This window comes from Python bivittatus, unplaced genomic scaffold, assembly GCF_059951505.1.
Source record: "Python bivittatus isolate LINGU-HERP-01145 unplaced genomic scaffold, Pbiv_v1 ctg000960_np1212, whole genome shotgun sequence".
Lineage (NCBI taxonomy): Eukaryota > Metazoa > Chordata > Lepidosauria > Squamata > Pythonidae > Python > Python bivittatus.
In genome coordinates this window covers 19,992,151-20,018,792 of record NW_028277124.1, presented here as the reverse complement: position 1 = coordinate 20,018,792, position 26,642 = coordinate 19,992,151, and the positions used below count along the sequence as shown (strand labels likewise).

The 26,642-nt window shown below is 40.1% G+C and overlaps 1 protein-coding gene across 7 annotated transcripts in view; it reads left to right on the top strand.

Moving 5' to 3' along the window:
- ARAP2 (ArfGAP with RhoGAP domain, ankyrin repeat and PH domain 2) overlaps positions 1-26,642 on the top strand; it is a 129,311-nt gene that overhangs the window by 25,791 nt on the left and 76,878 nt on the right. For all 7 annotated transcript variants that reach the window (XM_088131574.1, XM_088131578.1, XM_088131575.1 and 4 more), the window contains exons 3-8: positions 4,551-4,621; positions 8,961-9,037; positions 12,435-12,508; positions 16,957-17,316; positions 17,730-17,799; positions 22,349-22,469. In XM_088131574.1, coding sequence (XP_087987700.1) covers positions 4,551-4,621; positions 8,961-9,037; positions 12,435-12,508; positions 16,957-17,316; positions 17,730-17,799; positions 22,349-22,469 — 773 coding nt within the window. The remainder of the gene's footprint in view (positions 1-4,550; positions 4,622-8,960; positions 9,038-12,434; positions 12,509-16,956; positions 17,317-17,729; positions 17,800-22,348; positions 22,470-26,642) is intronic.

The window sequence follows — 26,642 nt, the reverse complement described above, 5'->3', positions numbered from 1 at the left end:
ATATTCTAGAGTTTATCAAAAGGCTCTGAGAAGTTGGATTTGTGCTTAAAACACTTAAAACAATATGTTCACCTTCACCTTTAAACTTGTAGAAGTAGTTTTAAGTCCCACTCCCTTTCATTATAGGACGTGTATTCTAAACAATGAATATGGGTTCAAACCTCTATTATTAGATTTGCTTTTGATGCAAGAAGGTAAAGAGGCCCTTGAGGGCCTCAACTACATATACACATCCATGCTGTTTCTGGCAGCTGTTCAGAAATAGTTTGCTATTGTCTTCTGGAATGATGCTTTTACCTTCCAGTCTAGCGTACAGCCTTGAATTCCCTGCAGATCTTCCATCCAAGCCTGACCTATTTCTTCCAAGCTTCGATGAGGTCAGCCAGCAGTTAAAGCTTGATGAATGCATCTCTAAATGTCAAGAGTTGTATTCATGTCAATGTCATGTGCATATTCATGTGTGATAGCTCCTTGTAAGGCAGGAGTTTGCAGCTGGTGGCCTCTGCTTGTAGCCTGGCATTGACTCTCTTAATTATGTATAATACCACAAACATTGCACTCAGATTAGGAACGAGAGTGTTCATATCTGCAGCATAACTTGGTGATTATCAGCTATTTCTATGTGGGAGAGTCCTTCTTTGTACACCAGCATTTTCTGTGCAATTTGAGGAGGAGGACAGACTTGTACATATTGGTGGAACTTCAGTTCACCATTTGGTGCTATATGGAGCTCTTGGGGCTGAAAAATATATTCACCCCTGTTTTAAGACATTGACCTTTGATTGTCTAGGACCTGTTAGCCAGATAAAGCTAACATCACCAAATTTACACCTGCCTTTTACAGTAGATACCCAGCAAGAAGAAAAATGTGTATGGGCTAATTATACCCCCACCCCAGGGGAAGAGCATGAACTAACACATCGATGCTGATCATAATGTAGGAGATTGGTCTGTTCTTGGCTTGTAAGTAAGTTGATGCATACCCAATTTTCATAGGAAGCAGTTTTTATGAAGTCTCTTTGAATATTTTTGAAGCACTGTTTTAATTTGGTACTAGAATTATTGCTATTTCATCTCAAACTCTGACTTACCCCTTCCTTTAAGAAAGTAAACATAGTTCATATATCATTTCCTCTCCCCCCTCCCCAGTTTTATGTACTACAGCATATGCAATGGAAGAGAAAATAGGTAGCTCAGGGTTGAACTATAGAGTTCTTGGTGCTCTCTGAGCTTGGTTGTTTACTTGCAGACATTTCATTACCCAACAAACAGCCTCAGAAAGCATCAAGAACTCTACTAGGGCATATGGTAGATGAAGCTGTTTGGTAAACCAAAGCTTTTTGCTGACACTTGCCTCAGCCTGCCGGCCTCGTCTTCTGTCTTCAATTCATTATTGCTAAGGAGTTGTGAGTTCCCTAATTGGGAAGTGACATAGCAAGTTTGAGATTTTTTTTTTTGCTGAGAATGAGTGTGCAAATCCAAGATGTTCCCGGTGACTATTTCACATCTTAGAACAAGCAATAGTTGGAATTATGCCAATACTTTTTTTTTTTTGGACCTGTTTAAATATTTTACCTTCTGCAGTTACGCAAAGTAGGTTCACTGGGGCTCCGTATGTTCATGCCTTTCTGGATCTGCTGAGTCAGTAGCACACATATTGTTGTACTATTCTTTCTTCAGGGACTCCTGACATTTACCAGTAACACTTCTTCCAAACCAATATCTAGGTAGATCAGATACATTTTATGTCAACCTTCCTTTATCAGATTTAAAGGCAGACAATACTTAGAAGATGGGAAAATTTCTCCCTGGGACTATAACTGTTAGAAAACAAATGGTATCACAAGTGCTATGAACCTAGAATCATAGGGCTTTAGTTCAACCCCCTGCCCAGGGAGGAATCCTCATACATCCCCATACATCCCAGGCTGTCCAACCTTTGCTTGAAAACCTCCGGTGATGGAGTATCCGCAACTCCAAAAGGCAGGCTGTTCCACTGCTTAATACCTTTCACAGTCAGAAAATTCCTCATTTTGAGTTTGGATCTCCCTCTCTAAAGCTTCTCGTCCTATCCTCAGGAACTATGGAGAATAAATCTGTGCCCTCTTGCCTGTGACAGCCCTTCAAGTGTTTTATCTGAAGACTACTATCACATCTTCTCTGTATACTTAGTCTTAATTTTGCCACAATTTTCTAACCTTGATTTTTCTTCTTCTCCTATTTTAGTGTTTGTTGTTCGTGCCATCTGTTTTTTCCCCCACTCCTTGGACAGATCTTGAACCAAACTAAAAAAACAAATCTATAACTTAGTACTTTAAATCCTTCGTCTATTATACTTCATAATCTAGATTATTTAATGTGCTGACTGCTTTTAGTCTTATTTCATTTATTTTTGTGCTATTCTGTTTTATTATCTATATCACCGTATCGTAGTCTTTATTGTTTTAGTATTAGTGGTAAACTGATTACAATTCTTATAGTCAGATCTTAGTATTATAAAATTAAAATTTTATACAGTAAATCCCTATAATTTTGTTATACAGAAATTTATTTTTCTGTACCTTCAACAGGTTATTCCTGGAATGGTTCTAAAGTTATATGTTTTGTAGTAGTTTACAACAGAAATAAAGATTCATGATGGAGTTTCTGTAAAAATGGAAGAATGACAAAGGTTCACTTTAGGAATAAGAAAATATATTCATTGGAACCCTAGATAAATCCTTAAGGGATTTATATGCTCTGTGTTGGCACTTTTAGATCAAAGTATTAACTGCAGTGAAAACTGGAAATAGAACTAGAACACTTCCACCTAGTGCTGTTTCCATTCCCTTGTCCTTCCCAAAGTCATCCATGTGGACGTCTGCACATCTGTTGACTTCAGAACGCTTGAGAAAGGCAGACAGTCTCCCTTCCCCACTCCACCCCCAGTTCAACCACAGTTGGCAGCTGATCAATTGGTAACTGGTAAATTCATCAGTCAGTCTTCTGCTCCAAGCTCCTGGGGGAACACAACTCCCCTCTCTGCCAACCCTCTGTAGAAATGTGAAGCAATACATTTGCTAACTCCACCACTGTGTTTTTAGGACACGTTGGATACATTTGGTTATTTTGCAAAAAGGTAACAACTGACAATAGTAAGGTACCACTGTTTTCCAACCTGGCCCTTCACCCAGTTGCAGCTGTGACTGAGGGTTACGCTGGAGGGTTGAGCAACTGAGCTCAGACAGTGGAGAGTGGATGGAGCAAGAATTCAGTTCTTGCTGGTTATATATGTAAAGCTAAAGTGAGAGGTAATGCAGTGTATTTGCATGGTTATTGTAAGGAAACCTTTTATGGTGTGTTGGAAAACGACAGCTGTGAGGAGAAAGTAGGCTGTGCTTTGCTTCACTCTGTTTTTGCTGAAACCCCTAATTGTTCCTGTTGCTTTATGGTATATATTTTGGATTGTGACTTGATGGGGGTTGGTAGAACAGAACAGAAGTAACTAGTTCTACTCCTCTGTTTAATACAAGTAACTAGTTCTAATTTAATTAATGTTTAATTCGATGCAATTATGCCTGTTTAATTCGATGCAATTATGCCTGGCTAGCCATACCTATGGTCCAGGAACAGCAGAGACATTAATTGTTTGATTATGTGCCATCAAGTCAGTGTCATCCCTTAGTGACCACATAGATAGATTTTCTCCATGATGATCTCTCCCTAACCTGGTCATTCAGGTCTCCCAAAGGTGCACTCATTGCCACTCTAACTGCGTCCATCCACCTTGCTGCTGGCCGCCCTCTTCTTCCTCTTCTTCATTAATAGGGTTTAATTAATAGGGCTTAATTAATTGAGACATTAATAGGGCTGCAGAAATCTCTCTGTTGCGAGATATAGATTGCAACAGTCCCCCAAATTTTGCACCCAGCAAGTAAGGCTTCAGATTCACCCAGGCAGGTCTAAAGAGTGGGAAAGGAAGCGGAGGGTATTCAAGAATATTTGTAGTGTTAATTATATCTTCATCTTCTTGTTAATGTATTTCCTCTTTGACAATGTTAAATACAAGGTGTTGGACCTGTGCTGAAAGCAGAAGAAGGATTGCTACCTGGAGAGCCAAATTGTATATCAGGGCCCCAAAGGTTCCACATAAACAGGGATAATCAAGCTGGACAATATTTTACAAGGACTGACTAGAAATTGAATAGAAGGATTAAGGGTGAGATCCTTAATATGGTCACCTCTGAACTTTACTGGACAGCTCCAGGTTCAAGAGATGGGATGAGACAGGACCAAATATTCCTTGGCCCCTCCAGATCAGTGGTGCTCTGGAAGCACAGAACAGAAGTGTTGCAATTCAGGCTGGGCCACAGCTAAACCAATGTCATGGGGACACAGGATGGTGCCTATGCCGGATTCATACAACAGTGTCCTTAGTTTTGCAAAGGGATAAAAGAGCTTTGTTAAAGGTGCTAATGCCTAAAGCTATAACTCTGCAGACTGTAGATAACAAGTACGTGCTAATATAAATCTATTCTAATATGTATTTTTTGCTGTTGGTGGTGTTCCAGCTCCCCGCAAGAAAGAAGAAGCACAAATGCTCTAAGTATCCATTGTTCCGAGAGTTGTATTTCCAAAAACAGTGAGTAAAATTTTGTGACTAATTGTAATTCATACTTGAAAGATAGGAGGGACGTGCAGAGTTAGGGAATGTCAGAAGGCTGTCATAATAAAAAAAGGGTTTTTATAGATGCCAAACTGGAACATCTTATAATGTCTTTTGAAAAAAGAATGTGCTTACTTTTAAATTGGTTTCCAACTGGTAGCACAGAGCTGCTCCAGTTGTGATATAGAAACCATGGTTAGGACCACTTTCAGGGTAAGAAGGGATAGATATGGTGGATTTATCCCTGGCGGAAAACACCAGTACAGTGGTACCTCGGTTCACGAACTTAATTCGTTCCGCGACTCTGGTCGCGAACCGAATTGGTTGTGAACCGAATCAAATTTTCCCATAAGGTTCAATGTAAGTACGGTTAATCCGTTCTGAACCATATGTATTTTTTTTTTAAACCACAAAAATATGAAACAAAATACAGTACATTATGAAGAGAGAGAACGCTAACCTTGCTCGACGCGACTTCTGGCGTGGAGGACAGGAAGGCGGGTGGGGAGGCGGTTACTGCTTGGAGGGAGAGTCCCCCCCCCCACAGGAAGCTGCAACCACGTGTCAGGGCAGGGAAAATGGCCGTGGATCCTGTTCGTCACCCGATCCGGCGTTTGTGAACGGAGGCAAAATTTTGCGAACGGAGCTGTTCGTGAACCGAATTGTTCGTAAACAGAAGCGTTTGTGAACCGAGGTACCACTGTACTCCCGTTATTGGAATGCTAATGCATTTTCTTGTGGAGGAGATGTGTACATTTTGCTTTACTATGAAACAGGATTTGTGGATTGCTTACGTGTTCCAGGTGATAAATCCATATCACATTTTGCAAAACCACTTACATTGTTGGTTTCTTAGCCCAGCGTGTTGAAATGGCCTTCTTTGAAAAAGTTTGCTTTTTAAGTGTACCTACAGTATGGCCTTCTAAATATACACAATGGCAACAGATCCAGTTTTCAGATGATTCTGGGTGGACAGTGAGAAGCAATGAGTAGACTTCCTTGCCTTCAGATTGAAAGCAGCTCATTAAATAATCAGAATCAAACAGAGTATCCACCCCAGCAGTAATAATAATCTCTCTTAAAAGCCAGCACATTCCTTTTCTAAAAAAAAAACCACAAAAAAATCCCAATCCATATTAACTAGTATTTTTAAAGATAAAAGTCAGTTTTCTCAATTAAAACTCAGAGTTTCTCATAGGAAGTTATTACAGTGAAAAAAGAAGGGGGAAATTGTATGCCTGAATAAAATTAACAAAATAACCTAACAGTGAAATTTATCAAAGAAGAAAGAAGAAAGAAGAAGAAATGGACAACAGATTTATTGCATGAATAAAAGAATTCAGATTGCTTGAAATTCCTCTTTCTTGTCCCTTTGTAGAAAAGAAATTCTCACCCCTAATTCAAATATTGACAGTTCTCACATATCAGCAATCCGCTGCTTTAGGTCATGCATAAATATATACTTTGAATATTATATAATTTTTGGCCAACCCTGTGGCATGAAAAATCTACAGAGTTTGATATCTTAATAGAGTTCAAATGCTAGAGATATAGCCAAGCAGAACATATGCATCCTTAACTAGCAGTGATCAGTCTAAAGTCATATTAACAATGCTACAGAGTTGAATCTCAAATATGACAAAATCAGGACAAGTGCAGATCATGAGAGTTAATGTTCCTCTTTCTAAATCAGCAGCAAGGCAATTGCATCTCCTCCTTTTAAAGCATTCTTTCTGGGGTCCAGAATCCATCGAATATAATTTTCTGTTATATTAGCTTGATTTTAAGGTCAGAAGAAATTAATTTCCTATTCTGTAAGGTGACAAAAACAGAACCTTCAAGCTCCTTGTTCCAAAATTCAGGTACAGTAAACAGGTCAATTCCATAAACTTTCTTTGATTTCTTGTAAAAGTGAGTTACTGACTTAGGAGACTCATCTGGTCTTTCAAAGCTTCCAGCAGTGGTGGAATTTAGAGGCAGTGATGCCATCAGGACCAATTCCAAGCATTCCATACAGCCAATGCCTCAATTGAATCGACTGCCAAGATGGAGAAGCTTCTGTCTTATGACTATTGCCTGTTGGGCATTATCTTCTACTCTCTCACCACACACAGCTTTTTCTTTTACCTAGCACCTTCTCCCCAGTTGCTGTGCTCATGCCAGACTTTTTCTGATCCTCTAGTTGAGCCTTCTTCCAAACTTGAAGCCTTCCAAATATCTCCCGTTCCTTGACAACATAGGCTGTTGCAGTTGATATACCTGGAAGGCACCAGTTTAGACAGAGGTGCTCGATCTGGTTTCAAAACTGCTGTGCCATGCAACTCCTTATTTGTTGCATTCTGGCTGTACCATTAATTAAACTCCTTCCTGATGTTCCATCAGAGAGAAGAGGATTAAGAAAAAGTAATAGTGCTCCACTTAGTTTTGTGAGGGCTGATAAATGGAACGGCTCAGCTTCTTGAGTGAACTTTTGGCTTAAGGTGTGATCACACGTGTTTAGACGCATTTTGTACTCCGTCAAATAGCCTTGCTGTTGGCTGCGAAAACCACAAAAGACTTTCCTGTCTCTTTCTCCTCTTTCACGCTTTGGAAACTATGAGACCGCTTTGGAGGTGGTAGGATTATTTTTATTTTCCTTTTTAAAAGACTTGGATATCCTTTTGGAATTGTTTACTTTGTATATTTGAAACTTTTGAGGGAGGGTCTGAAAAAAAATAATGGCTGGTAGCTTTCTAATGCAACCATCTTCCTCACTTGATGATTGAGAGGAAAAGAGTCAACTTTGTGGTGAAAATTAGGTGATTGGCTGAAATAATTGTAGAGGCTTTTCTACCCATGCATTCCACACATCTTAAAGTTACTGAGGTTGAGAAACCCTGCTTTAGAATGTAGTAGAAAAATGCACTGTATTGTATAAAGAGCTGCAGTTTCAAGAAGGCAGTTACTGAATTCAAATTTAATAAATTGCAGAAGTCTTAAGGTGGGCTGTTGCTTGAGGTTTGTTAATATCGTGATTATAGAGAGTCTACAGCAACTGGCCTGGGCTGATTTCAAAGAAAGCTAAGCAGGTTCAGACCTGGCTAGTACTTGGAATGAGGACTAGCAAGAAATCACACTAGTCTAGCTTGACAGAGTAAATGCATCCTCTTAGCAACTTCCATATTGTTGCTAAGAGGTGTTAGCCAGAATTGACCTTCATGTGAAGGAGATTCTACCTTTTTATTGGCATTAATGTTTTCAGCTAACATAGGAATAGGGGACTTTGGGCAAAATCTCTCCCTCTTCTTTGAGGAACTCTTGTCCTCCATAAATGGGATCAGTACAAGAGTTAAATTTTTTGCATTGCGAACATGGACAGAAAGTTGTGGGTAAAGTTGGAAGACTGATCTGAATAAGTACATGCTGTAGTAGCTTGCTGGGTGTTTAGTTCACCTAATTAAAAAGCAAGGGCAAGTTTCAACAGCTTTGCCTGCTAACCTGAAATCTGACATGTTGCTTGCATGCATTCAGGATCATCACTTTGTTTTACTTGCAACTTCAAGCGTTGATGTGTGGATTTTAAATTTTTTTTAACCTTTCTTTAACAAAAGAGAAGAAAAAATTAAAAGAGCAAAAAAGAAAAGAATAAAACAACAACATACATTATCAGTATATAAGATCTTCTCCTGCATGAATATAAGGATATAAAATTTCACATGGCAGTTTCAATAAAGGATTACCATATTTCACTGTAAATCATCCATAAATAATCTATGTCTATAAGCAACTCATTTATATGTTGCAAGTAACACCAGATCTACAGTCTACTGAGCAATTGGGGCCGTAGATTTATCTTGTCAACATCGAAGGACTAGTCTCATAGAAGTAAGAAAGGTGTAGGAAATCCATTTCTGTTTCCCAGCCATCAGTTTCATATAGTTCAGGTATATAGTTCAAAAGACTATGGTCATCCCAAAATACTAAACCTTGCCTCAAAGTCAAATTAATAAATGCAGTTTCTTCTTCTCAGAACATGCTAACTTTAGGATATTGCAAAAATCTATATTTGAATGGAGCACTATTCTTGCTGTATCTGCAACAGTGCAGTGATTTACTTGTTCCTTTGGTATACAAACACAATGGGGTTCACCAAGTCAGAAATATTGTTTTGTTGACTAGTATGAATGAATGTCACAAATTGAATTGAGATGGTGCATCAAGGCAAGTCCAACCCAGGATTTTTCTGCAGGTCAGAACTGATATTCAGTCACAAGGGACCATGTGTAGGAGATACTGTGTGATACAGTGTGCATGTCTGTCTGTTTTCTTTTTCCAGGAGATGTAGCTGAAGAAAAGCCACCCCCCATTTCTCCATATGGAGAGACCTTCCTTATGAATTCTTCTGAAGACATGGTGAGTTGTTTACTACCCAAAAGTCTGCAGTTGCCATTCCAATAATGGTGAAATGGGTAAGTGGATGGGGGAGTGAGAGAGAGATAGGCTCATATACCTTCCCTTCCCTTCCCTTCCCTTCCCTTCCCTTCCCTTCCCTTCCCTTCCCTTCCCTTCCCTTCCCTTCCCTTCCCTCCCTCCCTCCCTCCCTCCCTCCCTCCCTCCCTCCCTCCCTCCCTCCCTTCCTTCCTTCCTTCCTTCCTTCCTTCCTTCCTTCCTTCCTTCCTTCCTTCCTTCCTTCCTTTGTTGGATAAGGCCAAAGGTACTGTATATCTAGTCCAGGATGGCATCACCCATCCATTCAAGAAACGTACGTGTGTGAGCAAGAGCGAAGTAGTGCTCCTTAGCTCCTGTCATTCAAGGCAAACTGCCTTTTATTGCAGCAGCTAAACAGGGCCAGACATGGAGAATGCTTGAATCACCAGGAAATCCCAAGCCTAAGAAAGTTGACAAAAACATCCCTGGAAATATGCAGTGGCAACTCATGTTGATATTGTTGCCCAGAAAAGAACATGGAGGCATCTGGATAGACATCAAGAATCAAGTCTGAGTTAAGGGAGATTTTACTTTTTATGGCTAGATTGTCCTTTGTTATAATAATGGAAAAATCCCCTAGGCATGTTAACACAAACAAAAAGGTGTCAGTGAAGTTACCAGGAACTGAACCTGGCCCAGAGACAGGATGATTAGTGTAGAAACTGAACTGAAACCCACTCAAGATGGCAGAGCAGACAAGAGACAGTCCTATCCATTCATATACAGTTTTAGGCACAGCACATATGTAGAAAAGCCTGCCTAGTTTTGATGTGTGGAGGAATACTATAAATGATAAACACATCTGTTTGCTTAGATACAAGACTGAAGGAAGATATTGAGCAAGACATGGAGGGCATATAATTTTGGTTTTTAGGAATGCCTGGAGAATAATGTTAATGAAACACTTAGGAATTAAAAAAGGAAAATAAATTGGCTGGAACAGGACAAATGTATCTTTGCTGAAAAATGAGCTTGGATGTGAGAGGCACCGTGTTGTGTTTTCAATAGAGATGAGAAGGTTTTCCCCCCCCCTTAAGATCCCAAAAAATATACTTTGACCATATTAAAGATCATTATTTTTCACAGTCTGCAAAATCAGCCTGGGTGATAAAACATCACATTTGCCTTTGGACTTATTGTGTGAAACAGGAAAAAAAAAATGAAATTATGATGTATGGATTTGATGATCAGAAATAATAGTGTACAATGGAAAAAATGAAAGTTATGTTATAAACTTAGAGTAAGAGTTTAGTGTAAATGTATACTTATATCTGTTGTGAGGAAAGTCAGAAGTCGTTCTTTTTTGTATTTTTTCTTTCTTTCTTTCCTTCCTTTTTTCTTTCTTTCTGTACTTTTGACTTTGTTCTCTTCTTTTTCATTCTTTCCTTCTTTCTTTACTCTCTATCTTTATTATCAGTTTTTGTTAGTTTTTAGTTTTCTTATCTTAAAATCTAATAAAGTTATTTGACAAAAAATCACATTTGCCCAGCATAATACTTTTTTTTTCTTTAAAAGCACAGCTAAATGACATCCTTCTTCCCCCCGATTGACTTCAAAAGACATTTGCTTCTGCTATGAAGCAATTTCCTCACACCATTGGAAATTCAGAACTAATTTAGCTGGGCTGTGCTCTGATATTGTGTAATGTCAGGGAGTGTGTGCGCATGTAAATATGCACCAACACACCCAGTTACACAGCACACATCCACACATATATGAATGGGATTATTTACTAGTTCAGTAATGGAAGGAACTTACTCCAGAAAAATATGCATAGGATTAAATTAATCTCCATGGCTCTGGATAGCCCATAATAATCGTAATATGCAATGGAACAGCTGAAACAGCAAAGATACATTCCTAGAGTGAGTTGTTTTTTTGCTGTTCTGTTTTATGTGAGACCCAATTTAAATCTTTAAACAAATGGGGCATTTTCATAAAAGCACAGTATGTACAGTTTCCAATGGATCTTAGAGAGCATTCAGTCTCACCACCTTGCTCAGTGAAGGAATATACTACTACGTTATTCCCAACGAATTTCAGTGAGCTGTCAGCAGTTGTAGTGAATGGATAATACGGGGATAATAGCAAAACATGTGCATATTCTCCAACTGGGTGATGATTAGACCATTCATTGGTAGGAACACTGAGTGGAAAGCTAGGAAATCTGTCACCTTCATTTCCTCTTTTTGCCACAAGCCAGGTCCCTCTGATCATGATTACTAAAAACTGCCAGTACAGTTTTGAGTGTGGTAAACTGGCCATTTTGAGTGTGGTAAACTGATGACAATAACAGCATAAGCCTTAAAATAGAGACCTCACAGTTGGAGCCCACAAAACTTCTCCAAAGCCTAGGCTCGCCCACATGTGTAAGGTGACTTCATGCAATTTGTGGTTCTCCACCACTTCCCATGTCAAATGTGGCTACTGGCCACCATGAAGTTGCACATTCTGACATAATGAGACTACCAACAAATCAAAAAGAGAGAAACTGCACTGTGGGTTTCAGTGACTTGAAGCGAAACCCTGTGGAGAGAAGTTCCTCTTCTGGTTTTCCTCCTGCAATTAGCCATGCACCCTTATGTTGATTGTGTGGGTAGACAGTATGTTCTCATGATTTTACATAAAACACCAGGAATAGATGTCCCCTCCTAGTCCAGAACACCTCATGTTAGTCTGTTGTCAGCTGCTGAGGAGAGATGCTCCATTCTAGCTGTTCCTGCCTAAGATAAGAATATATTTAAATAATCTGGCAGGGGATCCTTCAGAAGGCTGAACATGTCCTGTTTAAGAGGAAGCTTTTACCTACAGTGTTTACATCAGGTGAACTGGCTTGCCAGACTGCTATTCAGCAGCCATTCATGCCTTGCTACAGGTAAAGCAACAGACGAGTTGCAGGATGAGAACTCTACCATTTCAGACTGCAGACAGGCTCAAGCAAGGCCGGACTGAGGCCTAGTTGTTATCCTTCCAAAGGGAAACATAGATGGGTATAGGTTGATCTCTTAGTTAGACCCCAATTTGGAAACTACAAGCTGTTGAGAAGGAATATTACTACAAGAACACTACTTTGCACAACTTGCTTTGATCTACCAACTTTGAAGACTTGTTTAAATGTTTACATTGCATAGAATGCAAATATCAAGTACTTCTCAGATTGATTGTTACCAATACAAGATACATCATAAGTCTTGTTTTTATATCTGTGTTTACATGAGGTGAGGATAATGGGTACATGTAATCTAAAGACTGGGGCAAATGCCTTAAATTTGTCTAGCGTTTGAAAGATGTATCTGTTTACTCATTGAATCTTTTCTTCTAGGAAATCTTCAGCAAGGAACCTTCAGATATATCAGAAGAGAAGAAAGAGAACAAAAGTACTCTGAGCAAAACAGGGTATTGGATTAAAAACTCTGAATTGTACAAACCCAATATCTTTTTTTCTGATTAATATATTATGCATTAGTGCGGATTGAAATTAGGCCTCCCCCCCCCAACTGTAGCATTTACAGATTATATAAACTAGGGGTACACCCCCAACTGGAAGATTTGATTTGGATTGAGATTCATTGTTTTGGAAGGCTGGTTAAATCCTTTTTTTGTTTTGTTTTCTATGTGTGCTTGATAGATTTGGATGAGATTTCTAGGAAAAGTCCCTTTTGAGAGGGAACGGATACCAAATGCGAGATACATGGTAACAGGAAAGTTTGGGTTTAGGTGCATTTTTTAAAAACTGAAAGTGCTGCTAGCTCCTCATTTTTCTTGGTAGAATAATATGAAATTTAAAGGTATCATGGCACCTTGGAAAGGATCATACTTATTAAATGTGAAGCCATTTGAGTATGGCAACATTCCCCCCAAAAAAGAAGGCTAAGCATTCCTTGCAATGTTCATAGGTAATTGCTATAAACCCAACTTTTAGTATGATAGATGTGCTAAGAAAATTTCAAAAGACACATTTTGCAGGGGGGTTCATAGGTGTCTGTGTGGAATACTTAATTTATCTGCTTTCTCTCTCCCCGTGCCCCTGCTGGTACTTTTGGCAATTGATATGGCAAATGCATAAGCAGGAACCCTGAAAAAGGGTAAGAAGTAACAATTTTGCAGAAAAGTATAAGAGGTAGCACGTGTAATGGTGAAGATGCTGGGCCAGGAATGGGGAGATTCAAGTTCACACCTGCTCAGGAAAGCTGTCTGTTAGCCCAGCCATTCTCTTTCAGCTCAGCCTACTTTACAAGTTTGTGGATTAAATGAATGGAGATCCCCCTAGAAGTCACTGAGCTCCTGGAGAAAGGCAGGAAATAAATCCAAGGAATAAAATAGTAACAATTAAAAATGCAAGACATTAAATGTAAGAAAGATTTAGGATTTGTTGTTATGTCACAGGTACCAAAGTTATAGATAATACCATAGGAAAGGAGGTAGATGATGCAGAGGAATTTAAACACCCTGTTTTTTTTCTTAAGTGTGTTCCCAATACTGTATCCTCCTAGGTCACCCAGACTCCATTGATGGATTGATTATGTGGCATCAAGTCGTTTTCGACTCCTAGCGACCACATAGATAGATTTCCTCCATGACTAACCTGGTCTTTCAGTTCTTCCAATAGTGTACTCATTGGCACTGTAACTGAGTCCATCTGCCTTGATGCTTCCTTCCATCTTCCCCAGCATTAGAGAATTCCAGAGAGCTGTATCTTCACATAATGTGTCCGAAGTAGGATAATTTGAGCCTGGTCATTTGTGCCTTGAATGAGAACTCTGGTTGATTTGTTCGATGATCCATCGGTTTGTTTTCTTGGCCGTCCACAGTATTCTCAGGTGTCTTCTCTAATAACAAAGTTCAGAAGTGTCAATACTCTTCCTATCCTGATTCTTAAAAGTCCAACTTTTGTCTCAATAGAGTGTCACAGGGAATATCATGGCTTGCACAGTTCTGATCTGTGTAGGTATAGACACACCATGGCATTTGGATCTCTTTTCCAAGGCCTTCGCGGCTGCTCTACCACGTGCTGCTCTCCAGGATATTTTTTGCCTGCTTGTTCCTCTATTGTTGATGGTTGATCCTAAAAGGCAGAAGCTCTCCACCACTTCAGTATCTTCACTGCCAGTTCCAAGGCTGATTGTTCTACCTGTTGCCATTAGTTTCGTCTTCTTTATATTTAGTTTTAATCCCATTTTTTTTCCACTTTGCTCCTTTACTTTTATTAGTAGAGCTTGCAGATCCTTTGCATTTGCAGCATTCGAGGTAGTGAGAGAAGTTTCAAAAGCCCCAGACTTACAGTGAATTGGGTTTCTTTATAGAAATAGGTTTAAGAACCTTCTTTTGGATCTAAAATGGTTGAAAAGTATATTTACATATCTCTATAACTTTACCGTTAATTATGTTATAGGGTTACCTTCTAGAAATCTCAATTTTATCCATTTATTTTGGCTAAAAACCTCCTTTAAAATGAGAAGTTAGTCATGGTCCAAGTATTTGGTTGTGTGGGTCTTTCATTTGGCCAATATCAGATGAATTTGCAAGAGATTTCTCCCATTAAAGCAGCCCATATCCATTTGAATGCCACCAGCAAGATTGTACTCACTTGTTAGAGTAAGTTCTCAGTCTGAAAAAAAAAAAAAAAAAAGGAAAAGAAATCAGGCAAAGCTGACTATTGCTAAAAAATAAAAAAGATGGAAGGAGGCCAACCCACTCAAAAGAGGGGGCCAAGCAGTTGGCGAGAAGGCTTGAACTTTTTGTCTACCTAGGGCTTGTTCTTGAATCACAACAGTTGCTGAAATCCTTATAGTTATGGCTTTCTAACGCTCATCAATAATTGTTCCGCCTTAACATGAAGTTCTCGGGGTTCTTGTAATCTTTCCTAAGTGATTCCTGTCCTCCTTGATTGGGTAAAGCCTGACATCACTGCCGCAGAATTTTGGAGTATGTGGGATTCACCAATTTTGAAAGCCTAGTTCAAGCCAAGGCATGAGCAATGGAGCCTCTGTAATTGCCACAGCATCTGTGATACTATTACACAATGCTCCAGGGCGGCTGCTTCCTCCTCCCTTTCTTCTTTCTTCTTATTCTTCCTCCTGCTCCTTCCCAAATAAAGAAGAGGCATGGCAATCTATCAAGAGCTGCCTTTTTTTAAATTCTTTTCTTTAATCTTTTCCTTATATTTAATTTGTACCTGAGAGATTGTAAGGAAGTTCACTGCCATCCTGAAAACTGACATTTATAAATGAGTCTCTCCAGGCTACTGCCTCATTCAGGCCAGGCCAGAGTCTGTAGATGAGTGATGGGGGATGTTGCAAGGAAGGCTCTTTCTGCAGATTGATGCTGGCATGTGCTGAAGGCCAATATTAAGTGGGGGTGGGGGTCTGTTTTATCCCGAGGAAGGTTGATGGGACTAAACCTTTCTGTCTGAGGGGAAGATGCCATGGAGAAAGTGTTATCTTATGGTATAGCTCAGTAGTGGTCATTGTTACTGAATGGTCATTGCTTAAAGATGTTGCCAGCTGCAGGCCTGGGAATCTGCCCCTATCAGGAGTCAGGACTCAAAAGCAGTTTCCCACAATTTGATACCATTCACTTACTTACTTATTTGGTGCCTTCGAGTCAGTCTTGACTCCTGGCGACTGCTTGTACAAGTCCCTGCAGTTTTCTTGGCAAGATTTCAGAAGTGGTTTGCCATTGCCTGTTCCTAGGGCTGAGAGAGAGTGACTGGCCCAAGGTCACCCAGCTGGCTTCACACCTAAGGTGGGAGTAGAACTCATGGTCTCTGGTTTCAAGCTTGTGCCTTGACCAGTACACCAAACTGGCTCTTCTCTTCACTTATATGGGACTTTAATTCCCATAAACCTCAGAAAGCATTGCTGAAGGTTGAAGAAGATAGGGACATTGTTTCAGGGATCAGGTGGACCAGTCTCTAATCATTTGTGGCCATTGGTTGCCTTCTAGATAGACACCTGTAGGTGCCTCTCCTTTTCCTGCATCCCATCCAATAGCTGCATTCTGGGAAAGATAAATGTCTCTGTGTGCCTTGTCTGTGTGTATTTGTGCAGAGCCCCATAAACAGTTGTGGCCCTTGGGACTGAAGAGGTCACCCACCTCTGTTCCAGAGAGTTGTTGCCAGTCAGTATTTTAATCTTTTTAAAGACTCACAAGGCTTTTCTTCCATGCTTTGTTGAGAATCAGCTTTTCTCTACACTAAATCTGGAGTACTGGTGGGTCTTGAAAATATTGCTAAATCATAGCTGCAGTCATCTCTAGCCATGATAACCCGTGATGGGGGATGCAAAGTCTATAGAACCGCTTCTCCTGGAGGGCAACCTGTGGTCCATATCTGCTTTATTTACCCTGAGTATATGTGTGTGTGTCTATTACAGGGCCAAACTCAGTGGGATGATACTAAATAGGTCACTGAAAAGAACTGCAGCTGTTTACACTCTCTTTCTGTACTGTTATGCTGATAAAAAATAGTTCCCTGCTTTGAAAGGAAGAAATCTATGTAAATTGTAATTCTGCCAGTAAGAATCTCTTCCCTCCCCCCCCAGCCTAAGTAGGAGAAATAGGAGGAAGGAGACAAAGAGGATAGGATAGGATAGGATAGATACGTTAGGCAGGTCAGATAAGAATCTGGTAGAACTTGGATAGAAGTCCACCAGCAAAACCCAGAACTGTAGATTAGACTGGGAAGTTCGAGGGCATCCCAGAAGAAAGCAACGAGCGATCCCTTATGGTTTATCAGCAGGGAAATTACACCAATGTGTTCATGAAGTCACCAGGTGTCAGCATGTCTTTGGAGCCAAATGGATTGATGGAAGTAACATTACCTTTCTTTTTTCTTTTTTCCATAGTTTGCCTACTAGTAATCAAAATCAGAAAGCCTCTGAAAATGTAAAAGACACAGAATTGGCGTCCCAAAGAGACAGAAGTGCCTTTCCAAACAAATTTGTCGGTGAAGCGGAGTCCTCCTTGATGAAAGAATGCTCTCGATATGCTTGGAGAGGAAAATATAAACCGTCAAAGGGGCTCGGAGAGTTCAGAAGTGGGAATCTGGATCTTGAGGCTAAAGACCAGATGTTTTCTCCCCAGGCTGCTTGTGGTGATGAATTGGTCAGTGACTCCAAAGACACAATTACACCTTATGCCTGCTTTTATGCCCCAGCAGCAAAGAAGATTAAAGAAGGTTGGCTGGATAAACTCTCTCCTCAAGGGTATGTACCCAAGTATAGTCAATTATAGGACTTTAGAGAATATGAAGGGTAACTGATTAGTCTTAGGGGTTTTCCTTTTGTCTCATGGAAGGCCCATTTCATGACAAGTGAATTCAGGGAAGTCAAAAAAGAGAAGAGGGGGGCCAAGACTGCGATGGAAGATGCTTGTAAAAAGGGGGCAGAGCTTCAATCGCATGGTTCTGGCCAACACTGTGATTTTTTTTTTTTTTTTACCTTCCTGGACATCTCTGAGTTTATGAGGTTGCAATTCCTTCATTGCAAGGTTTGATGAACGAGAAGAACTCTGTTGTGATTTTTGCATTCTGTAGACTTCACTGAGTGCACAGGACAGGGAACTACCCTAGCAGACCTCTTCTTCTTTTCAAAAAGCCTTTTCCTTTCTTCACCTGTAGGAAGCATGTGTTTCAGAAACGCTGGGTGAAATTTGATGGCGAAAACATGTCTTACTATAATAATGACAAGGTAAGTCTGTGTTGTGCTAAATAATATATATTCCTCTCTGAGCGAACTGTCAGCATGTACTTAGCTGTAGACGACTGCTTAAACATAGGTTTTTGGTAGCAGTGTCACACATGGTCTGATTTTATTCCCTCTGAAGGTACAAGAAAGCAGTTAGATGTAGAGAGGAAGGAAGATAAGATAGAGATGGAGATATGCACGAACCATTACCTAGCAAAAGGGGCTGAAACATTTTTTAAGTCTACCACAAGATAACATTTGGAAGTTTGGCAGACACCTCCCTAATTCACTGGAGTATAAGGAGGAGCAGGTGCAACACAATCAGAATTGCAAGATTCTGTTATTATGGCCAATCCCCATAAAAGTAGTTTTAGCCTTCTTGCGCAGTTGATTTTCCTGGTCTGGTCTACTGAGTGGGGTGGGAATTGGGAAAGCTTATTATCCAGGGATTTAAAAGTCCTAGGAGTTTTGGAGTAATTAGTGGCTACCGCAATGAATACGCGACTAGTTGTCATTCTCAGCTCATTCCTTGTTAGTTTTATTGGTATTTGTTATATTATTTGATAATTGGTTCTAAAATTATTTTACATGCCCAGGGATTTTAGAATTACTATAATAAGAGATAGTATCTGGATTAAAAAAAATATAACGTGTCTTTCTGACGCCTAGATAGAGAGGTCCATGTTGTTTTGTTGGAAATGATAGAGAAATGGTTTATATTGCTTTCTTTTCGGATTGGCTAATTCTGTGCCATCAGTTCAGTTTTGACTCTTAGTGACCACATAGATGAATTTTCTCCAGGAGGATTTATCCTCAACCCTCAGATCTTCCAACGTTGTACCTATCACTGCTGTAATTGAGTCCATCTACCTTGCTGCTGATCATCTTCTTCCTTTCTTTCCTTCCACCTTTCCCAGCATTATAGACTTGTCCAGAGAGTTAGGTCTTCTTTGGGGATAATGGGCTTTACTTCCTGTTTTTTAAGCTACTCTATCTAGTTGAGCCCATTGGATTTCCATCCAGGTGGTGACAACATCTGTTTCGACTTAGCTTTTCCACGATCATTCAAAATTAAGCTTGGTACCATGACATGTAATTAAATGCCATGAGTTAAATAAATGAGAATAAATTTATGTAAGTTCTCTGGCAGACCTTGCATCCTGCTTTGTGGTTGTCAGCCCTTCAAGGTAGTCCAGAGAAGAAGCACAGACCATGAATACTAACATTACCTTTATTGTAAGATTACAGTAACAGAATCTTGCAAGTCTAAAAGCACTTATCCCCTCCCTTGCCTTTACTTCCCAGAAAACTAGGGAGGTGGGATGGAATGGAATTATGAAGGCCAGGCTGAGGGAGATAAACATTTTCTTAGCTCACCGGAGGAGCTAAGGAGATGGGGTTTCAGTCTGGGAAGATTCTTGCTAGAGGTTGTAGCTAATAAACATAGCTGAACTGAATTTGCATTGTCTCTTGGAGTTCCTTGGGCTAGGGCTGACATCAATCTTCCCAGACTGAAACCCCAGCTCCCAAGTCAGCCAGCCACAACATTGTGAATTCCTCAGGGAAGTGCCAGTCTCCTCCTCTTGTATCTCCCACACTCCTCTGGCGAGCTAAGAAAATGTTTATCTCCCTGAGCCTGGCCTTCATAATTCCATTCCATTACAGGAGGGTCCCTTCTGAGATGCTTCCTACTCCTCTTTTCCTTCTGTGGGCTGAGATATCTTTTGCATGATGGTTGTCTAGGCTGTGTCTCTTCCTCCTGTCTCCCAAGGTTATTCTCACATATCGTTACAGTGGTCTGAAAATGGCAGAGAAACTGTCCTGTGCTATAAGTTGCTTTAAAGCAAAGCACTCTGTCGTTTGACTATGCCTGAATGAATGCACTTTGGTTCAGCAGCAAGCGAGCATTATTCAGCATTTCAATGCAGCCACCCATCCACGTGCTCCCAAGCAAATATTTGCCACCTTAAAGATTAGAAGCTTGCTTTCAGAACAGGAACAAAAGCTGAATTTCAGGGAGCTAATTTGGCTTAGAGCATTAGATATTACTGATTGGTAATTGCAACAATCCACAGGCTTTAACATGTTTTCATTTCTTAACAAAAATCAAAAACTGTTATAGATACTTAGCATTATTTGTGCTTTCACCCGTAGGCCAACAAATCTCCTTAACTTGTAAAAAATGGATAGGTCTTATTCTGGCTGCCTGATGGCAGAGAACAGAACAAAAGCAAAAGCTTGCTTCTTTGAAAACCTGGCATGGGAAGAAATATAATCCTAATTATATACTTCTCTTCCATATTTATTTCTGAGTCATGATAATATTTAGAATGCAGCAAAACATGCACTTTGAAAAGCACTTTGAAAACATTACCTTTATAGCATCCCTGTGTGGTAGAATAGGAATAGAGAACATGACTGTTGTAGACCTGGGGCTGAGAGATTTGTAACTAGCCTTCTGCATTCAGAGCAGAAATGCACATTAAAAGGGGAGGGAGGGAGGGAGAGAGAGAGAGAGAGGGAAAGAGAGAGAGATCTGGCTTATAGTTTTTAGTTTTGGCTACTATTTGTCCCTCCCACTTTCAAGGATACATCAGTTCTCCACACTCTCAATGCTTGGTGCGTTAGTTCTCTTATTTTGGATATGCACCTCTGTCGCTCTAATCTTTAATCTGTCTCTATATCTATTCATATCTGTATATCATACGGCCGCTTCATGCTCGCTTGCTGAAAAGAAGGCAGGATATAAATCTAGTGATTAATATCATGAGAGAATTAGTTGAATTTGCAGATCTGTTAACTTGGAATGGTCTTTCCTGTTACAGGCAGAATTCTGATCTACCATGTCAGAGTTCAGAAGGAGTCTGGGATCACTTTTTCATAAGCTCCTGAAAGCTTATGCCTTTTAATAATATCTGGTAGTTAGAAAAGGTGCTACCAGGATCCTGTTCGCCTCCAATTTCTTGATTCTTGATGGGGACAAATTCTCTACTGCAGGCCAGCTGTCTTCTGCCTTGTGTCTACCTAACACAAATGTTGTCTTGCTACAACATTTCAGAACTGAGTCACTTACCCTTCCGTTGTTTACTGAGAAGCTCTCCTTAGCTTTGACTTTACTCTTCTCTGCTTAAATTACTAATACACGTTGGTCCCCTTGCCTTCTGATTGTGTTAAATGCTCATTTCTTTCTCTTTTCAGACTAAAAGCGAAACCATTTCACTTCTTCCCTTTAAGGATGATTTGGAAGCTTGGTTCTGCAGTAAGATAATGAGGGTTCCTCCCTCCCATCCCAAAGCTTTCGTTTTGGATAGAAGCTCCTTTTTTCTAAGAATGGAGGATTTGGGAGCTGGTACAGGGAGAGACCGTAGATTTCAAAATTGCAGATATTGTGCTAGTAAAGAGACAGTAACTGCAGTACCGTATCTAGTCAGTAGATGCCTGTAGATACCAGGACATGATTTCTGGAAGAAAAACTGCCATGAATTTTGCAGCAGAGTTAGATCATTGTGATGAAATGGGCAGGAAAGCTTCCTCTGTAGCAGCCTGATTGCATATAGAAAAATGAATATGTGAGAGTGCGATTGAATATGAGTGTGTACGTGTATGCACGCACCTGTTTTTTAACCAATGTATAACGTTGCAGACAAGCTGCCAGACCTCCAAGGAAATAAAACAGTCTTGTAGCTGGAGTTTTTCTAGCAGTCTGTTTGCTCTGGTTTCTCTTTTGTTGCATGGCACATCCTTAGTCATTCCATTTGCTGTCTTTATAACGAGGAAGAGGAATTTGTAGTAACAAGTTTACCTGCAATAGCACATTTCTGAGAGTTTGCCACTTGTCCGGGCGTGTGGGTGGCGGGGGCTTTTTTGTTACTTAAAATATATTTTTCTACTTCTTAAGAAACTGCTTTTTAAAAGCAAGCTGGTTCTTGTTATGGCAAATGTGGTTATTGGTGTTGCTGCCTCTAAAATATGATTTAAAAAAGAAAAAGTAAAGTCACCAATGAGTTGAGGTTGACTATTGGTGACTTATGTAGAGTCATTCATGTAGTTTTCCTAGCGTGAGAAAGTAGTTGTTCTGGGATGTTTTGATTGACGTCCTCATCTAGCCTGCAGACCTTTAATTTCCAGTAGTCTCCTGCCCAAGTCTAACCAGGCCTACCATGCTGACTTCAGCTTAAAAATAAACACTGTTGCAAAATAAGGAGGAGGAGAAACAAGAGCCTTCCTACCACCCAGCTGGAGTTCTACACTTTCTCTCCTGCCTCCTTTATCATCCTGTGCAGTGGTCTCTTGGCTCCTCTTGCTTCCTTTCTGCATTCACCCTTATGTGTCACCTATTAATATGGAACATGACTCCAGAAATAAAACTAAAGGAGACCAGCCTTAGGGCCTGCTTGCAAACAGTGAAGGCTGGTTATTACATTTGATGGAGAAAGCCAAGCCTTTGAACCAGAAGTAGAGTTTGCAATAGCTTTACTAAGAATGAATAGTCTTGTATTTTGGTTAAGGGAACCCTGTACTTAAATCAGCTTTTCTTTTGCCTTCGATATAGGACATCTATTCCAAGGGCATAATTCTTCTCTCTGCGATAGCTACAGTCCGAATGCATGGAGACAACAAGTTTGAAGTGGTGACAGCACACAGAATATTTGTCTTCAGGGCTGAAAAGGAAGGTGAGACTCATTTCTGAAGATTCATTTCTGGATTCTTTTTCAGATCAAGGGTGCCAAGTGCAGGGTCTCCCAGAACAGAAGAAGTGGAAAGCTCTAGAATTATAGCATGGAATTGAAATCTAAAACAACAACACAGTAACAAATGGGGAGAATGTGTACATCGGTTCCATTAGGAAAGGCTTCAATATTTTCTTTATACTGTCAATCTGACAGTTCTTCCTATACCAAGCAGAAAATGCCAAGTTTTGTTTGTGTTGAGCTTGCAGCCTTATGAAAGAGATCCAGTCAATTTGTCATATGGTGTTCTTCTCATTACTTTGTCCGCTTCCCTTAAGAACCTGACTATTGTACCATTCCCAAGTTGGTGCCTCCTAAATGTGTGAAACTACCTCTTCCATCATCCTCATCTTGACCACCACCTTGCTCCAAAACAGTAGCCTTTTTTGATGGATGGGCCTGAAAGCATTTTCGATATCATAGATCAACTTTGATTATTCTGCTTCATATTTCTACACAGTCTAGAGTCCATTGGATCTCTGGGAGTCAGTCAGTCTTATAAATAAATACATGGACAAGCAAAATGACTGTGGGGCTGGAAATAGATGGAACAGAAAATATGTGGCTTCTAGTGACAGCACTCCTCTCTGATCATATTATTAACAAGGCAGAGCAAATACAAAAATGATGGTTGGACCTGGTACTGGAGACATCCATTACTCCATTATCAATTTCTCTATTCAGGCAATATTCAGATAGGTTGAACCTTTCAGGAACTGCTGGAATTGGCCTCTGAGAAAACATATTGCTGTAATCCAGGGTTGGGTGGCTGGGTAAATTGTAGAGTAGGCAAAGCTGGTGAAATCTCTTAGCCCCTGTGCCAGTGCTGCTCCCATTAATAGAAGACAGCATCCATATATGTCTTTAAAAATCCAGTTGCTGCTTAACTTTGTCCTGTTTCTGCTTCTAGGCAAACTTCAGGAGTAACAGATATGGAAGTATTTGTTTAGCCATTGAGCTACCTGCAAGCTGAATATGAGAGCCAGTTTGGTGTAGTAGTTAAGGCACCGGGTTAGAATCCAAGAACCCATGAGTTCTAGTCCCACCTTAGGCACAAAGCCAGCTGGGTGACCTTGGGCCAGTCCCTTTCTCTCAGCCCTAGAAAGGAGGAAATGGCCAACCACTTCTGAAATCTTTGCCAAGAAAACTACAGGGACTTGTCAAGTCTGACTCTAGGCTATCCGTCTACCCACCCCTATGCATAGTTGCAAATGAGCCCTAGATCTCTGTGTCCTAGATCACACCCCAAAAATTTAGTAGCAGGTTGCTGAAAAAACTGGCTATACAATTTCCTGCCATTTAGAAAACGCACAAATCCTTTGGGTTGCCTTAGTGCACCTAAAAACTAAAAATAATTTCTCCTCTTGAAAATTAAATGAACTTTGTTTCAAAAACATGATCTTCAGGTGTACAAAAGTTGTCTTTTCCTGGATTAGCAGATAAGAGCAAGTTTCTGTTTACTAAACCCCTAAAATCAACATTGGGATAAGTCTGGCCATCCATTTTTCCCCAAATGAGAGAGTGATTAGTGTATTAGCAAAATAGGTTCTTAACTAAACCCACAAGAATGAAACTGAAGATTCAGGAAACACCCACTGAGAGTAATAAACTCTTCTTTATGACAGTGCCATTACGAACAGTATGTATTTCTCATCAAATGGGATGCACTTGAATGTTCATTAATTACTTTAAAAACAAGACACACTGAAAATAACTGTGTTCTCTTTAAAAAGACTATTCACACGCAGTACTAGCCTTCATTTGTTTAACTGTGCTTTGTTGAGTAAGCCACATATTATTTGCTTGGGATGAGGATTAGGATGAGGTGCTAAGTCAATCCTCAACTTTCCCCCAAGATTGACTTAGCACCTCATCCTAATCCTCATCCCATTATAATCTTTAACAATAATTTTGATTTATTTCTATTTGCTGCAGTCATAATTTTAACCCATTGTAACCTGCCTGGACTCTTTTGAGCGGAGTAGGCTATCAATGCTGTACCATAGATAATGCCTACATCATAAATTGTGGTTCACAAGCTCCAGTGACTGGGTTTGCATAATACCAAAGCTGAATAATACATTATAGTTTAGTGCACTGGAGACATTCAGCCAATCACAACTCCAGTTATATTCTTGTACGGTGCTATAACATTTATCCTAGCCTGATGTTATCCACTGGTATAGACTTTGTACTAAATTAGACTCTGATGGGAGGATATCACCACCCCAACAAAAACCCTGAGATAATGTAGCAGCTTGCAAACCTTGTAGGGTAAAATCACGTATCAAGGCCAAAATAACTGCATTTTCAAGGGCTTTTATGTCATCGTATGAAGTGGAGCTTGTCTGAACCTTCTTTAGCACTTATTAGCACCACTTAAAGCTGTGCTATCAGCCATCTGCTGTGAGTCAGTCTTCAGTGTAAAGCTGACAAAGAGCAATGAGAAGTTGATGGCTTGAACGTAAGGATCGAAGAAAACCTGATTTTGGATTTCATGCCACTTTTACACAGACAGATGCATAGATCCAGTCATTGTATTTGCCAGAAAGGAATGCTGGGTTCCTTCCACCCCTGACAATAATTTATTTTTTAGATGGGATGGTGTCAGTTCATGAAAGCAGATGTGCTTTTCATCTGATCTTCCTTTATGGGAGTAGGAGCACCTTCAATTTGGGGACAGCTTCCTGTTTGGAGAAATGCAACAGCACATCATTGTTTGGTAGGGTGCCCAGCTGCTTTTTAAGTGCTGGAGGCAGAAAGCAAGGAACAATTTCTTTGGGATTAATTGATCCACCTTTTAGCCTGTCTGATGCTGGCCCGGCATGGAAGTGACTGGATTTAAATGGTTGTTGAAGAGAGTGGGAAATCAGGTGGCCATAGAATATAATAGAGGGAAAAAAATAAATATTTTTCACCTATGTACCTCTGAAGTTTTAGTGGCAAAGATAAAAGGACAAGACTAGCACAAGTGAGATGGGGGTAGGGAGTGGGTGTGTATCACCCATTATCCAAAAGCTGTTTTCACGAGAATACAGTTACAGAAATTGCAGGAAAAGCTGCAATTCAATTGATTATTGAATCTTAATATATAAAAATACATCACCCATCTGATCTACTGTAATGAAGTCTTCCCTAATCTGGTGGCCTACCAGATTTGCAATCTTTGCAGCCATTGTCTAAAAAGAATTACGGGATTTGCAGTCCAGTATATCTGAAGGGAACCACGGGGAAAGCTGCTATGGTTCATCTGTGATACTTGGACACATTTCCAAAGGGAAAGTGGAATTACTTTTCCACTTCATTTCTTTAGGTCCTTGAGTGATGCTCTCTCCTGACACCTTTCTTTTATGGAGGTGAGGTCAACTGAGAGCATAGGGAGGTGGCAACCTGGCCACATTAAATCTCCGGTCATAGTGTGATGCTCAAGTCAGACTTCTTTCCAAAATTCAGAAGTTTATTGTTGGGACCACAGGTCATAACAACATGTCACAGCATAAAGAGGAATGGAATTAGTAATAAACAAAACAGAAAATGTGTGAAGGAATTAAATTAAGATGGAACCAATACTGCAATAAAGAGCTTAAATATTTCTTCCTAAGTTTAAAAGAAAGTATGTTACCTGACTGCTAACAGTTGGAATCACATCTGCAAGAAGGTAGTTCTGTTGTTGAGCATGTGACTTTTAAGTTTGCTTATCATCAGTGTTTTCTCCCTGATTTCATTGGAGATAGGGCAGTAGAGGACGTAATAGATGATGTCCTTCACTTGGCCACATCACAGGGACAGAGGCACTGTTCCACTGGACACTTACAGAATCTCCCTTCAAGGTGTAGGGAAGGCATGGTCTGGAAGCAGAGAGATGTAAAAGCCTTCCTCAGTGAAACAAAGTGATGTTAAAAGAGGCTTCACTGTGTTTCTCGTAGTGGTGGTAACGAGATGAAAACTTTGTACTGCTACAGGCATCCCATTCAGACAGCTTATCAATGATGTTTTCACTTCTTCAAAAACTACATTCCTCTAAAGGGGACAGGGATGCTCAAGAAACAGTGTTGCTTCTTTCAAAGGTGCTTACTATTCTTGGGCAAGATACTGGGCATGTTACTTTTTTTTAGT